Below are 12,117 nucleotides of genomic sequence, written 5' to 3'. Positions count from 1 at the left end.
CTTAACTGTGCATTAACACAGAAGGCGGCGAGAACGTTAAAGTTAGCTCTGGCCACCCTGGTGACAATGCTGTCTGCCTTCACAGATCCGGTGTGAGAGAGTAAACTGCATTCCCGCATAAAAACATGCTTTCTAGCATAAAATAGTTATCAAATTAATTTAACTATGAAAGATCAAGTTGTTGCGTGTGCTGTGACTTTGCTCCACTTATTCAATAAGTTCATACATCTGAAATATTGAAGCAGCAATGCCGTTACTGTTTAGTATTGTGTTTATAGTTAGCCTGAGATTCCCACTGTAAAAAATTTTTTTTACACTAATGCCCATAAACTCGCCAGTAACTTTTAAATTTTTTTATTTATTTATGTCCCTGTAAGAAAACATAACTAAGTAGAAATCCTGCAACCGCAATAGTCAAACCCTTGAAAGCAACTGCAGTCGAAACCAAAGTTCACAAGACTGTGTTCTCTGGAATGCTCTCAAGCAGTGGACTTCTACACTCCGATTGCTAGCCACTAGTCATAGCTCATTTCCATAAAGTTGACTTGGGCCCAATCCCAATTCTACCCCTTAGCCCTTCCCTTTACCCCTCGTTTTGCGCATCCCCATGAAGCGGTAGGGGTGTCCCAATTCTCTTTAGCATAAAGGCGTAGGGCTAAGTGTAAGAGGAGAATAGCCCTTCAAACAAAGATTGTTCAGGACCACATTCAAAACCAAGGGGTAAGAAAATATCCCAGAATACACCTGCCACAATAGCAGGATAGTAGCACCGGGAAGTAAGGAGATCCACAAATTAGTATTTTTCGTCATTATTTTGAATTTTTACAACAAACAAGCATATGTTTTGATATATTCATAACCGCGTTCAGGTTTTACTGTCATGCTTTAAAAAAAAACTCGCTAAAATAAAAAACGCTTAATTTCAAGATCTATAATCCATAATCATAACTCCTGTATAGCAGTTCTACAACATTCTGACACTCGATGTCACTCAAATCCCCAGTCAGAAGAGTCTAGTGTCTGGGAATGAGCTTTTTACAGTGTCTGCTAATGTTATTTTTGGTGTGTTTACATAGATGAATATGGCCACAGTGTAAATACACAGGACAGTTACAATCTTATTGCCACATTAGATCGTTATGATAACATAATATATTCCTTTAGTGATTTCCTGAAGATAAACATCAAAAACTAACACAACTGGATTTACTACAGCAGTCGTGATCTTCTGATCTCATATGAAGTAAGAGATCGCGATGACGTGTGCTTTGGTGCTGTCCCAATTCTTAGGGGTGAATTTTGAAGCCCTTCCCTTTCACACTCTGTTTTAAGGGCCAAGAGGAAGGGGTACAAAAATAGTAATGGGATTGGGCCTTGATTTCAACTCTCCTCGCCGTCCACACCGGCGAAGAGGCACCACACCACTCCTTATCGCTTATTGCTGCCGACTCCCATTGAAAATGAATGACTTCCTGCTACTTTGACGCTCTTGCTGCCTTCAGTGTGAATGCACAGTAACAACTCACAAAGCGACAAGCAGTGTGGCTGTTTACACCAAACGCAACATATGACAGTAGCATTTAAATACCAGCCACTGCACTCAACTAAATGGTAAAGGCTTTTAATCTTAGTAACACATATTAACCCCCTTTTTAACATTATTAATAGGCTACTGAGTGAGTGATGTCGTTTGTCGTTTTGCACTAGATAACAGTTTTCATTTTCAAACCTTCTGCTAGTTATTTCATTTTCAAGATCTGAAGTAAACTGTACAGCTGCTGCTTTTAGTAGTAACTGTCATGTGAAATAGTATTTAAACTCACTTTTGTAGCATTTAACACTGAATAAAGCATGTATACTGATACTGAGGTGATCCATTTCACAGTAGTTTACAGAAACCATTAACGTTACAGAAACAAAAAGCATTTCTTAATATTTAAATTTCATACATTGCCGTCGCAGATGTCACGTGTTGTTAGGACACAGTGTCATTAGGGGATCAGCAAATCATACTAAAATGTATGGATGAGCTTGTACAAATTAATACAAATTATCCACTACATCGAAAATTTGAACTGCCATGAGATTGCTTTGAAAAAGCATAGTTATCAATACATGAATATTTATGACTTATCAATAACAACAAATCAAATCTTTTTTCTTCATATTTTTTACCTCAATGCTTTTAGGGCACGCATTGAAATAATCAATTTGAAGTTACTGGGAGTTATTACAAGATTTTTGAACTTTATTGTATAATTTTGTATTCAATAAGTTTGAGTAATTTTTGCGATAATATTGTAATTGATGTTAATATAGCTGTCATATATGATACTTCACCTGCTAAAGGGTTAATCAATAATATATCTATGCACATAACTTATGGAATCCGGTCACCGGTCACCATTTGTTTTCATGAAATGGAAATGACCAGGGGCTATACGTAAAATTTAATAGCACTTGTTAACCACGGGCCATACTGTGAACTGCAGAAAAGGAAATTAGCCAGTGGTTGACTATACCTTTACTATTAAAATATTAAAAGGATTAATTAAGTGCTTAAGTGCTTTGCTTTGTTTTAATCTTACTTTAATAAAAAGTACAAAAGTTTCTCTTTATGTACAAGAGTTTTGAAAGCAAATAGTCCTGACTGATAAATGCTCTAACATACAGACAGAGATTAAAATGTTACCTCATTATAACTGATTGATTAGTCGAGTACACAATAACTAAGATGATGCAAACAATGATATGTAGTTTTACTTTGAAAACTGTCATATACTCATAACTAACAATAAAAATTGAATCGTACAAAATATACTATACACTCTCAGAAATAAAGGTATGAGAGTTGTCACTGGGGTGGTACCTTTTCAAAAGGTACACTTTTGTACTTGAAGGGTCCATATTGGTACCTCAAAAGTATATATTAGTACCTACAAATGAAGACTTCTGTACTTTTTAGGTACCAATATGTACCCTTGAGTTATTAATATGGGGCTTTAAAAAAGTTACCCCCACAGTGACAACTATCATACCTTTATTTCTGATAATGTAGAGCAGGGGTGTCAAAAACAGTTCCTGGAGGGCCGTAGCCCTGCACAGTTTAGTTCCAACCCTGCTTCAATACACTTACCTGGAGGTTTCAAACAAGACCGAAGGACTCAATTAGTTACATCAGGTGTGTTTAATAAGGGTTGGAACTAAACTGTGCAGAGCTGTGGCCCTCCAGAAACTAAGTTTGACACCTGTGCCATATGGTGTGCTGATAAATATATATAAATTACTAAATAATAAGAATAAAATAAAAGTAAAAATATCTAAATAATAAATAAATCAAATCTTACATATAGCCTATTTAAGAAAGGGTGAACATGAGGGGGATACATTTAATTACATCTTTTTTTTGGATGAACCTTCCCTTTAAAATTGCTTAGCATGCCAGATTTGATTTAAGCTATATTCCATCTGGAAAAAATAATTAAACTGTCTTAAAATACAAACCATCTTTGCCGCTGCAAGCAGAAAGAGAGCAAAAAGACGGAAAATTGAGGTTGTTAGTTAAGCAAAACTGGCAAATGATATAAATGTTTCATGTACAGTAACTGCTCTGTTTGCAAGATTTTCTGCATGTGAGCGGGATCAAAGCATACTTCACAAAAAGCAAACTTAGCACTTCTCTTGAAACTTTTCATCCACATTTAGCACTCCCAAGACAAATCCAAATAAACATCAAGCAAAATAAAAATCATCATATGGGTGTCCGTTCTGAACTGAAAGAATCCTCACAGCTGCAGCAGTGCGTACCGTCAGCTCCATTAGCTGCTCATTCACACCAGTCCATTTGCTAATAATTCACAGACATGCAGTCACCTGCATCTCATCCAGCTTAGACTGGATGTCTGGAGGAAAGTCAGCCGCCCCGCAGGTGAAAGGGTCAAATGGCTCTGCACCGAACAGGTCTCTCCCTGAAGAACAAAAGGGAGGTTTTTGTTTTCCTTCATTTTACAGACCACTGATTCGAAGTTCTCTAATACATGAAAGAGAAACGACTGCCTATGCAACTGGAATAAGCAACATTTCTCAAATGCTGGCAAAGAAAAAGAAAGAGAACTCACTAATCTCTGTAGGTCTTGCCGGGGGTGGAGGGGCCGAGCCATTACTTGCTGGTAACGGAACCAATGGAGTCATTGGAGAAAACGGAACCATGTCAAATATGTCTGTGGGGCTTTTTGAAGACATGCTGTTTCCCTGCAAATGTGAATAAAGCATGAAGTACATCAGCATTCTGAAGATTAAATCATCCAAAAATATATTTGAATATATTTGAATATAGAATATTATTAGTCAAAAGATTAAGTGAGACTTACTGTACATACTAATATATATACATACACACACACACACACACACACACACACACACACACACACACACACACACACACACACACACACACACACACACACACACACACACACACACACACACACACACACACACACACACACACACACACACACACACACACACCCACTTTATTAGGTACACCTTAATAGTACTGGTTGGAACCACCTTTTGCCTTCAGATATGCCTTAATCCTTTGTGACATAGATTCAACCAGGTACTGGAAATCGTGAATCTCCCATTCCAGTACATCCCTAACGTGCTCTAAAAGATTGAGATCTTGAGACTTTGGGAGCCATTTGAGTACAGTGAACTCATTGCCAGTCTGAGATGATTTGTGCTTTGTGACATGGCGCGTTATCCTGCTGGAAGTAGCCATCAGAAAATGGGTACAATTTGGACATAAAGGGATAGACGTGGTCAGCAACAATATTCTGTAGACTGTGGCAATGACACAATGCTCAATTCGTACTAATGGGCCCAAAGTGTGCCAAGAAAATATCCACCATTACACCACCACCAGCCTGAACCGTTGATACAAGGCAGGATGGATCCATGCTTTGATGTTGTTGATGCCAAATTCGAACCCTACCATCCTTAAGTCACAGCAGAAATCGAGACTCATCAGACCAGGACAGTTTTTCCAATCTTCTATTGTCCAATTTTGGTGAGTCTGTGTAAATTGTAGCTTCAGTTTCCTCTTCTTAGCTGACAGGAGAGGCACCCAGTGGAGTCTACTACTGCTGTAGCCCATTCACCTCAAGGTTGGATGTGTTGTGCGTTCAGAGATGCTCTTCTCCATACCTCGGTTGTAACTAGCAGTTATTCAAGTTACTGTTGCCTTTCTATTAGCTGGAACCAGTCTGGCCATTTTCCTCTGACCTCTAGCATCAACAAGGCATTTGCGTCCATTGAACTGCCGCTCACTGGATATTTTCTCTCTTTAGGACCATTCTCTGTAAACCCTAGAGATGTTTGTGCATGAAAATCCCAGTAGATCAGCAGTTTCTCAAATACTCAGACCAGCCCGTCTGGCACCAACAACCATGCCACGTTCAAAGTCACTTAAATCACCTTTTATCCCCATTCTGATGCTCTGATTGAACTGTAGCAGATCGTCTTGACCATGTCTACATGCCTAATTGTATCGACTTGTTGCCATCTGATTGACTGATTAGAAATTTTTGTTAACGAGCAGTTGGACAGGTGTACCTAATAAAGTGGCCGGTAAGTGAGTGTGTAAGTGTGTGTGTGTGTATATATATATATATACATATATATCAAAATAATTAATAATAGTACAATCCAATACTAAACTAGAACTGGTGCACATTTTATTGTGTAATTATTCAAATAAATATGTTTTTATTATCATTTTTAAATCACTTATAACAATTGTAAAATATAGAATAGAATCCATAAATATTCAGAGTCAGTCTATTCTCAAATGATAATATAATTTTGTATTGGTTTTTAAATAGAATGGTTCACTATATGCCAAATTACAGACAATCAAAAACTCATCAAGGCTAGTTCACACAGTCGTAAACCAATGCCAACACTGTGAAAACACTGATCCAACAAGCACTGGAATCTAGCACTGGTGTTTGTTGAGGCTGTGTGAACAAGCCTTTAAAATCTGAAGGCAGAACTTGTACCCTTAGCAAAAACACACTGAAGCCTCAAACAGAAACAGAGTAAACAGAAAGTGCTTAACAGAATGGCGAGGAACACTGGCTCCGCCGGGAGGCTTGGACAGAGCTGGTTTAGTAGGTGGAGGAGTCAGAAGACCAGCAGAGAGGTTAGAGTCAGGTGAGCTCATTGGCGTTAGTGTGACAGAAGAGATTTCGAGACAAGAGAACGAGGTCACGTTGTGACACCAGAAGAGAGATGAGGGTCTCTGAAGCATATAGGCCTCATTAGAAGAGTTAATGTGAAGAAGCTGTGGAAAGATCAGAGCTCGTCAGCACTACTGTTTTAGTTTTACTACAGCGCTTTTGCTTTAAAAGAGAAAGCTCATGAGTTTAGAGAATGTCTTTGGGCATAGCTGATCTGTGTTTTATATGCAGCCAATTAAAATAATGGTGAATGCAATTAGATGCATTCAGCAGATAAGAACTGCATGCAGTGCTTACAGGAGGAACTTGAGCAATCATCAGCTGCTCCTCTAACACTTGTAACTGCTTCTTCAACTCTACATTTTCAGTTTCAAGATCTTGAATCTGTGAAGAGAGATTTCAATATATTAATGACAAATGTTAATCAGTGCGGAGAGTAACATCTAGGGGTATAACAGTACATACAAAACAACTATTCACTACATAGCAATATTTGGATTACGATGTATTTTTAGTAAGGATGCACTGACTTTCTGGCCAGTTTGCTGTTGCTTTGGCCAAAATGCAAAAGCAGAGGAGTGCACACTGCAGTCAAAGTTCAAAACAGCTCAATATTCCACTCTATGCTGTTCATGAACCCGTAAACTTATCAATGCATGAACTGCACATACCCACAGGAAAAAAGCAAAGTTGCTGACAGGGCATTTCATTCCTGCTGTTTAAAATATAGCACAACTGTGTTGTCATGGCAATGCTGGTAAATTGAAGCCTCTCAATAAAATGTCCTTATTTAATTGCCTGGTGTTTTAACAACAGTATTTTCCAAGTCACTGAGTTAAATGTAAAACATGTAACAAAATTATGTTAATAATAATAATAATTATAACAAGCATGTTTTGGTTTTCAACCAAGTGCATCCAGAATGTTCATTAATTATGGTTTAAGTGAAGTATTTTATATATGACAGTAATATATAATGGAACTATATTAACATTATTTCTGTAAAAAGCTCTGGACACTAAATTGATGTCTTTCCACAGAGATACTGACTTTTATTGAGACATTAAATTTATTTTATTTAATTCTATATTAAAATGTAATGGAAAAGGATGATCACAGTTACTATCACTCCTTATAGTTAAATAAAATGGATGGATTTTGAAAGATGAGACTTTGTGTTTTGGGATTTTTGATCAGAAACCAAGCTTTTTGTGATTCCTGAATTGGAGGTAGCAATATAATGTGGATTTATTTATTCATCAGCTGAAACAGGAGAGACCAAAAGACTGAACTTGGGATTTAAGGATTAACATTGATGTGTCAATATGAAAATATATACAACTAAAGGGCACAAATCAGGTCTTGCATGTGCAATTAAAATTGTACAAATGTACCAAACTGCAAACCAAGTGCACCATTACACCCCTAGTAAAACAGTGCTATTGTATTCTCTAACTGTACATAACACTCACTCTTTTCTGTAGACCACCTATCTGTTTCCTCGTCTCTACGTCTTTTCCCCCGGACTCCAGAAACTTCTTGTATGCCAAGTCAAATGCTTGACCGATGGTCAAAGTGATCTCTTCTGCCTGGAATCAACAGATAAATGGATCATTTTCCTAGTATCAGCAATAGCCGTGTTTTCTTTGACCTATTGTCTTTGGGGTCATATTATGCTTTTCTTACAAGATGTAATAAAGGTCTGAGACGTTCAATGAATTTGTTTGTGAGGTTTAAGCTTAAAAAAGCCTAACAAATTTATAATTCCATACTGTAGGAATGGAAGAAACATTCATGCATTTATAAATACAAATAAGCTGTTGATACCAGTACTTTTACAGCTTTAAACCTTGTTCATGAGTTACTCCAAAGAAAAATCTAACTAACTAACCAACTAACCAACTAACTAACTAACTAACTAACTAACTAACTAACTAACTAACTAACTAACTAACTAACTAACTAACTTTTTAAATAAATTAATAAATAAATAAAAATAAATAAAAGATAATAATAATAAAAAAAAAAAAATGAATGAATAAATAAATAAATAAATAAAAAAGCCTGCATGCATTTTAAACCCTTGTCAGTTAATAAAAAAAAAAAAAAAAAAAAAAAAAAAAAAAATATATATATATATATATATATATATATATATATATATATATATATATATATATATATATATATATATATATATATATATATATATATATATGCATTTTTCTAAATGCACAGGCACAAAGCACACATAACAAAAGCTAGATGAACATTAAAAAAGAAAAATAACTTTTACACAAAAGTTTAATGTCAAAAACAAACCATGCAAGTTGACATAATGTAGATTAAAATGGATAGATCACAATTTACTCATATTTTCCAAACCTGTTCAAGTTCCTTTTCTTTCTGTCAGACACAAAAGAAGATATTTAGAAAAAGCTTGGAAGCCAAGCCTAAAACCTGAAGACTTTTGTCAGGTAACGTATAATATTCAACATTTATTTTTACTGATATCTTCTGTTTTCTCAAATAAGTAACCGCATAACTACAAAAGTTCATCAATTATGGTTTAAGTGAAGTATTTTATATATGACAGTAATTTATAATGGAACTATATTAAAATTATTTCTGTAAAAGGCTCTGGACACTAAATTAATGTCTTTCCACAGAAATACTGACTTTTATTGAGACATTAAATTTATTTTATTTAATTCTATATTTAAATGTAATGGAAAAGGATGATCACAGTTACTATCACTCCTTATAGTTAAATAAAATGGATGGATTTTGAAAGATGAGACTTTGTGTTTTGGGATTTTTGATCAGAAACCAAGCTTTTTGTGATACTGATATCTTCTGTTTTTTTTATTTTTTTTAAATATTTTTTTTACAGAATTCAAAAGTATAACGAAGTTAAACAGGTTTCAAATTAATTTTGGGTGAACTGTCCATCAAGTCTGTGAACATAAATAGTTGGGAGAGAAATTGCATCACATTTGAAAAAAACATATCTCAAATAAGTAACCGCATAGCAACAAATAAGTAACACAGCTCTACTATTTGCCTAAATTTGGAGTATTGGGATGTGTTCATTATCAATAAAAGAGTTGGTCGAGGGAGTTCAGAAACAGTGTTTACTAATATAGAAAATAACACCCTTTGGAACAGTCTGTGTTGTGTTTGTAACTTTCTAGACATTTTTTCTTGCATCATTATGCACTAAATAAATACAAAGTGAATGTTTAACACATAATATGACCCCTTTAGGTATGTATTTAATTGAAAAAAGGTTTAACACAATACTTAAGAATGATTGAATCATTTCTCAAAGAAGAATTCGGGCTAATATTATGACATGCTGTCTGTGGTCTTACACATTTTTCACTGTCAAACACATAGCAGAGATGTTTGTTGGACTCTGAATCTTTACAAATGAATGTGAATATCCTTTTGTCTGTCTTATCATCTGCACAGAAGGATATCCGGTGGAGCTGACAGTTGTACTGCACTTCCTTTGAATAAGAAAACAAGATTAGAAAAGAAGTCATGGAAAAACATGGGGTCTTGAGATGGATATGCATGCATAGCAGTGCACAAAAATATTTGGATACATTTTTGAATCAGTCTAATTCTATTTAAACTACAAGATTTGCAGGTTCCTACAGGTGAAGTAGATCATATCATCTAAAAACATGATTCACGAATGTTTGATAACCAGAAAGTGTACACAAAGTTGTAGTCAGAATTATTAGCCCTTTATATATTTTTTCTCCAATTTCTGTATAAAGGAAAGATTATTTCAGCACATTTCTAAACATTATAGTTTTAATAACTCATAATAACTGATTTATTTTATCTTTGGCATGATGACAATCTATAATATTTTACTAGATATTTTTAAGACACTTCAACACAACTTAGTGACATTTAAAGGCTTAACTAGGTTAATTAGGTTAACTAGGCAGGTTAGGGTAATTACGCAAGTTATTGTATAATGATGGTTTGTTTTGTAGACTATTAAAAAAAATATATATAGCTTAAAGGGGATAATAATTTTATCCTTAAAATGTTGTGTAAAAAATTAAAAACTGCTTTTATACTAGCTGAAATAAAACAAATAAGACTTTCTCCAGAAGAAAAAAATATTATCAGACATCCTATGAACATTTCATTGCTCTGTTAAACATAATTTGGGAAATATATATATATATATATATAAAAAATTCAAAGGGGGGCTAATAATTCTGACTTCAACTGTACTTCTTAAAGGGCCATTAGTCCCACAATTATCTCTATACAGTCTATGAAGAGTTCATTTTCAATTGTACCCTTTATTACTTAATGCGAAAAATGTGACTTAATTACAAAAATAAATAAATAATAAAAAAAGAACATCTTGTGAGACACCATTTGTTTCTCGAATCCAGTTAAGCTTTGCACGTACTTTTGATTTAGGATCTAATATTTTTACTCCGTAGATGGAGATCTGTAATTCCACTTTTGGAAGCTTCTGTCCCTCTGACTTCTTAATATGTCTCTGAAACTTTGAAGAAAAGAAAGAAAGAGAAAAAGAGAGAGAGAGAAAAAGAAGACGTGTATTGAACATTTTTTCTGCTTAACACACAAGTCACCGCATATTAACAGAAGGAAAATTAAAGGGCACCACAAAACAAAATCAACTTAAATTCCTTTTAAAAACAGAAAAGGAGCCATTTATAAACAGTTTTAAACCACATTTTTTAATTAATTGTATTTAATCAAAATTCCATGTGATGATAAGATATTGTAAAATTGAGAGTGGATAGCTGAAAATAAAAGTTTCTCTATGTATTTTCAAATAGGTAAAATGATCTAGGACTGAAGGTCTAAAGCTGCTGGAAGGTGCAGATACTGCATCCTCTCAAGAGAAATGAAGGTGCCAACAGTGTTCAGGCAATCTGAAGCGGCAGTAACTAACCTTGAGCTTTCTGACGGCATCTTTCACCACCTCTGTACCTTTAGGTTGATCAACTTCTGTATTTCCTAGAAACTGTGGGAGACACATACGAGTCATACTGTATGAAATGGGATTTGTTTATTTCTTTCTTTTAAACACTAATTGTAAATAGAGCAAAATATTTTTTTACATGGAGATATTTTTTGTTGAATCGTTTTGTCTATTTATTTACAAAAAATGTATTGCCTTACATTGTTTTATTTTGTATAAATAATGCATGCAAAAATTTTATTAGAATTTAATAAAATTTAAATCACCATATTAATTATTGTCTACTAAGTACTGTATATTAGTTTTTGGCATGGACATTGTACATTTTTACAGAAAAAAATATAAATATAAAAAAGGTTAGTAAGTTATATAATCCACACACGAAGGAGAGCACTTAAGGACATGCACTGTAGTTAAACTGACCCACAAGCAAACACATCAGTGCTTTCATTTATTGTGCAGATACTCTTCATTTAGCGGGTTCATTTATGAAGTTAATTTCATTAAAAGGCTTTGATGATTGCTAAAAGCATTCTCTAATCTGGAACAAACTGGAGCTAGTTTCTTACGGAAAACAGCATGAACACTCCATTTAGCTTCCAACAGATGGCGCTATTAACCTTTACCCAGTGCTTGTGGCCAAAAGTCTGTCTAGACGCTGCAATGCCTGATTTAACAAAACATCCTAAAGCCTTACACCTTACCATTACTCCGCCACTCTAATGGCCACTCCACAGAAATGAAGAAATCAACAATAATTTGACAGTGGCCAAAAAGATTCAGATAAAGATTTTTCTGTCTGACCTATTTTCATTCATCGCAAAAACATTTATTTTGTCTGATGAGCCAACAAATTGAATCTTTAAAAGGTTCCTGCGCCTTTCC

At 34.6% G+C, this 12,117-nt stretch overlaps 1 protein-coding gene across 29 annotated transcripts in view; it reads right to left on the bottom strand.

Moving 5' to 3' along the window:
• The window catches only part of gulp1a (GULP PTB domain containing engulfment adaptor 1a), a 104,044-nt gene that overhangs the window by 1,347 nt on the left and 90,580 nt on the right, over positions 1-12,117 (bottom strand). For 8 of the 29 annotated variants that reach the window (XM_073911662.1, XM_073911660.1, XM_068223316.2 and 5 more), the window contains 7 exons: positions 11,203-11,274; positions 10,690-10,788; positions 9,620-9,757; positions 7,718-7,834; positions 6,543-6,629; positions 4,119-4,251; positions 3,874-3,968 (listed from right to left, as the gene is read on the bottom strand). In XM_073911662.1, coding sequence (XP_073767763.1) covers positions 3,874-3,968; positions 4,119-4,251; positions 6,543-6,629; positions 7,718-7,834; positions 9,620-9,757; positions 10,690-10,788; positions 11,203-11,274 — 741 coding nt within the window. Of the gene's footprint in view, positions 1-3,504; positions 3,516-3,807; positions 3,969-4,118; positions 4,252-6,124; positions 6,350-6,542; positions 6,630-7,717; positions 7,835-9,619; positions 9,758-10,689; positions 10,789-11,202; positions 11,275-12,117 lie in introns of all 29 variants that reach the window. The other 21 variants (XM_073911655.1, XM_068223308.2, XM_068223307.2 and 18 more) reach the window with 5 other exon arrangements.

This window comes from Danio rerio, chromosome 9 (assembly GCF_049306965.1).
Source record: "Danio rerio strain Tuebingen ecotype United States chromosome 9, GRCz12tu, whole genome shotgun sequence".
NCBI lineage: Eukaryota > Metazoa > Chordata > Actinopteri > Cypriniformes > Danionidae > Danio > Danio rerio.
Note: the sequence above shows the minus strand (reverse complement) of the source record. Positions and strands in the feature narration are given on the sequence as shown.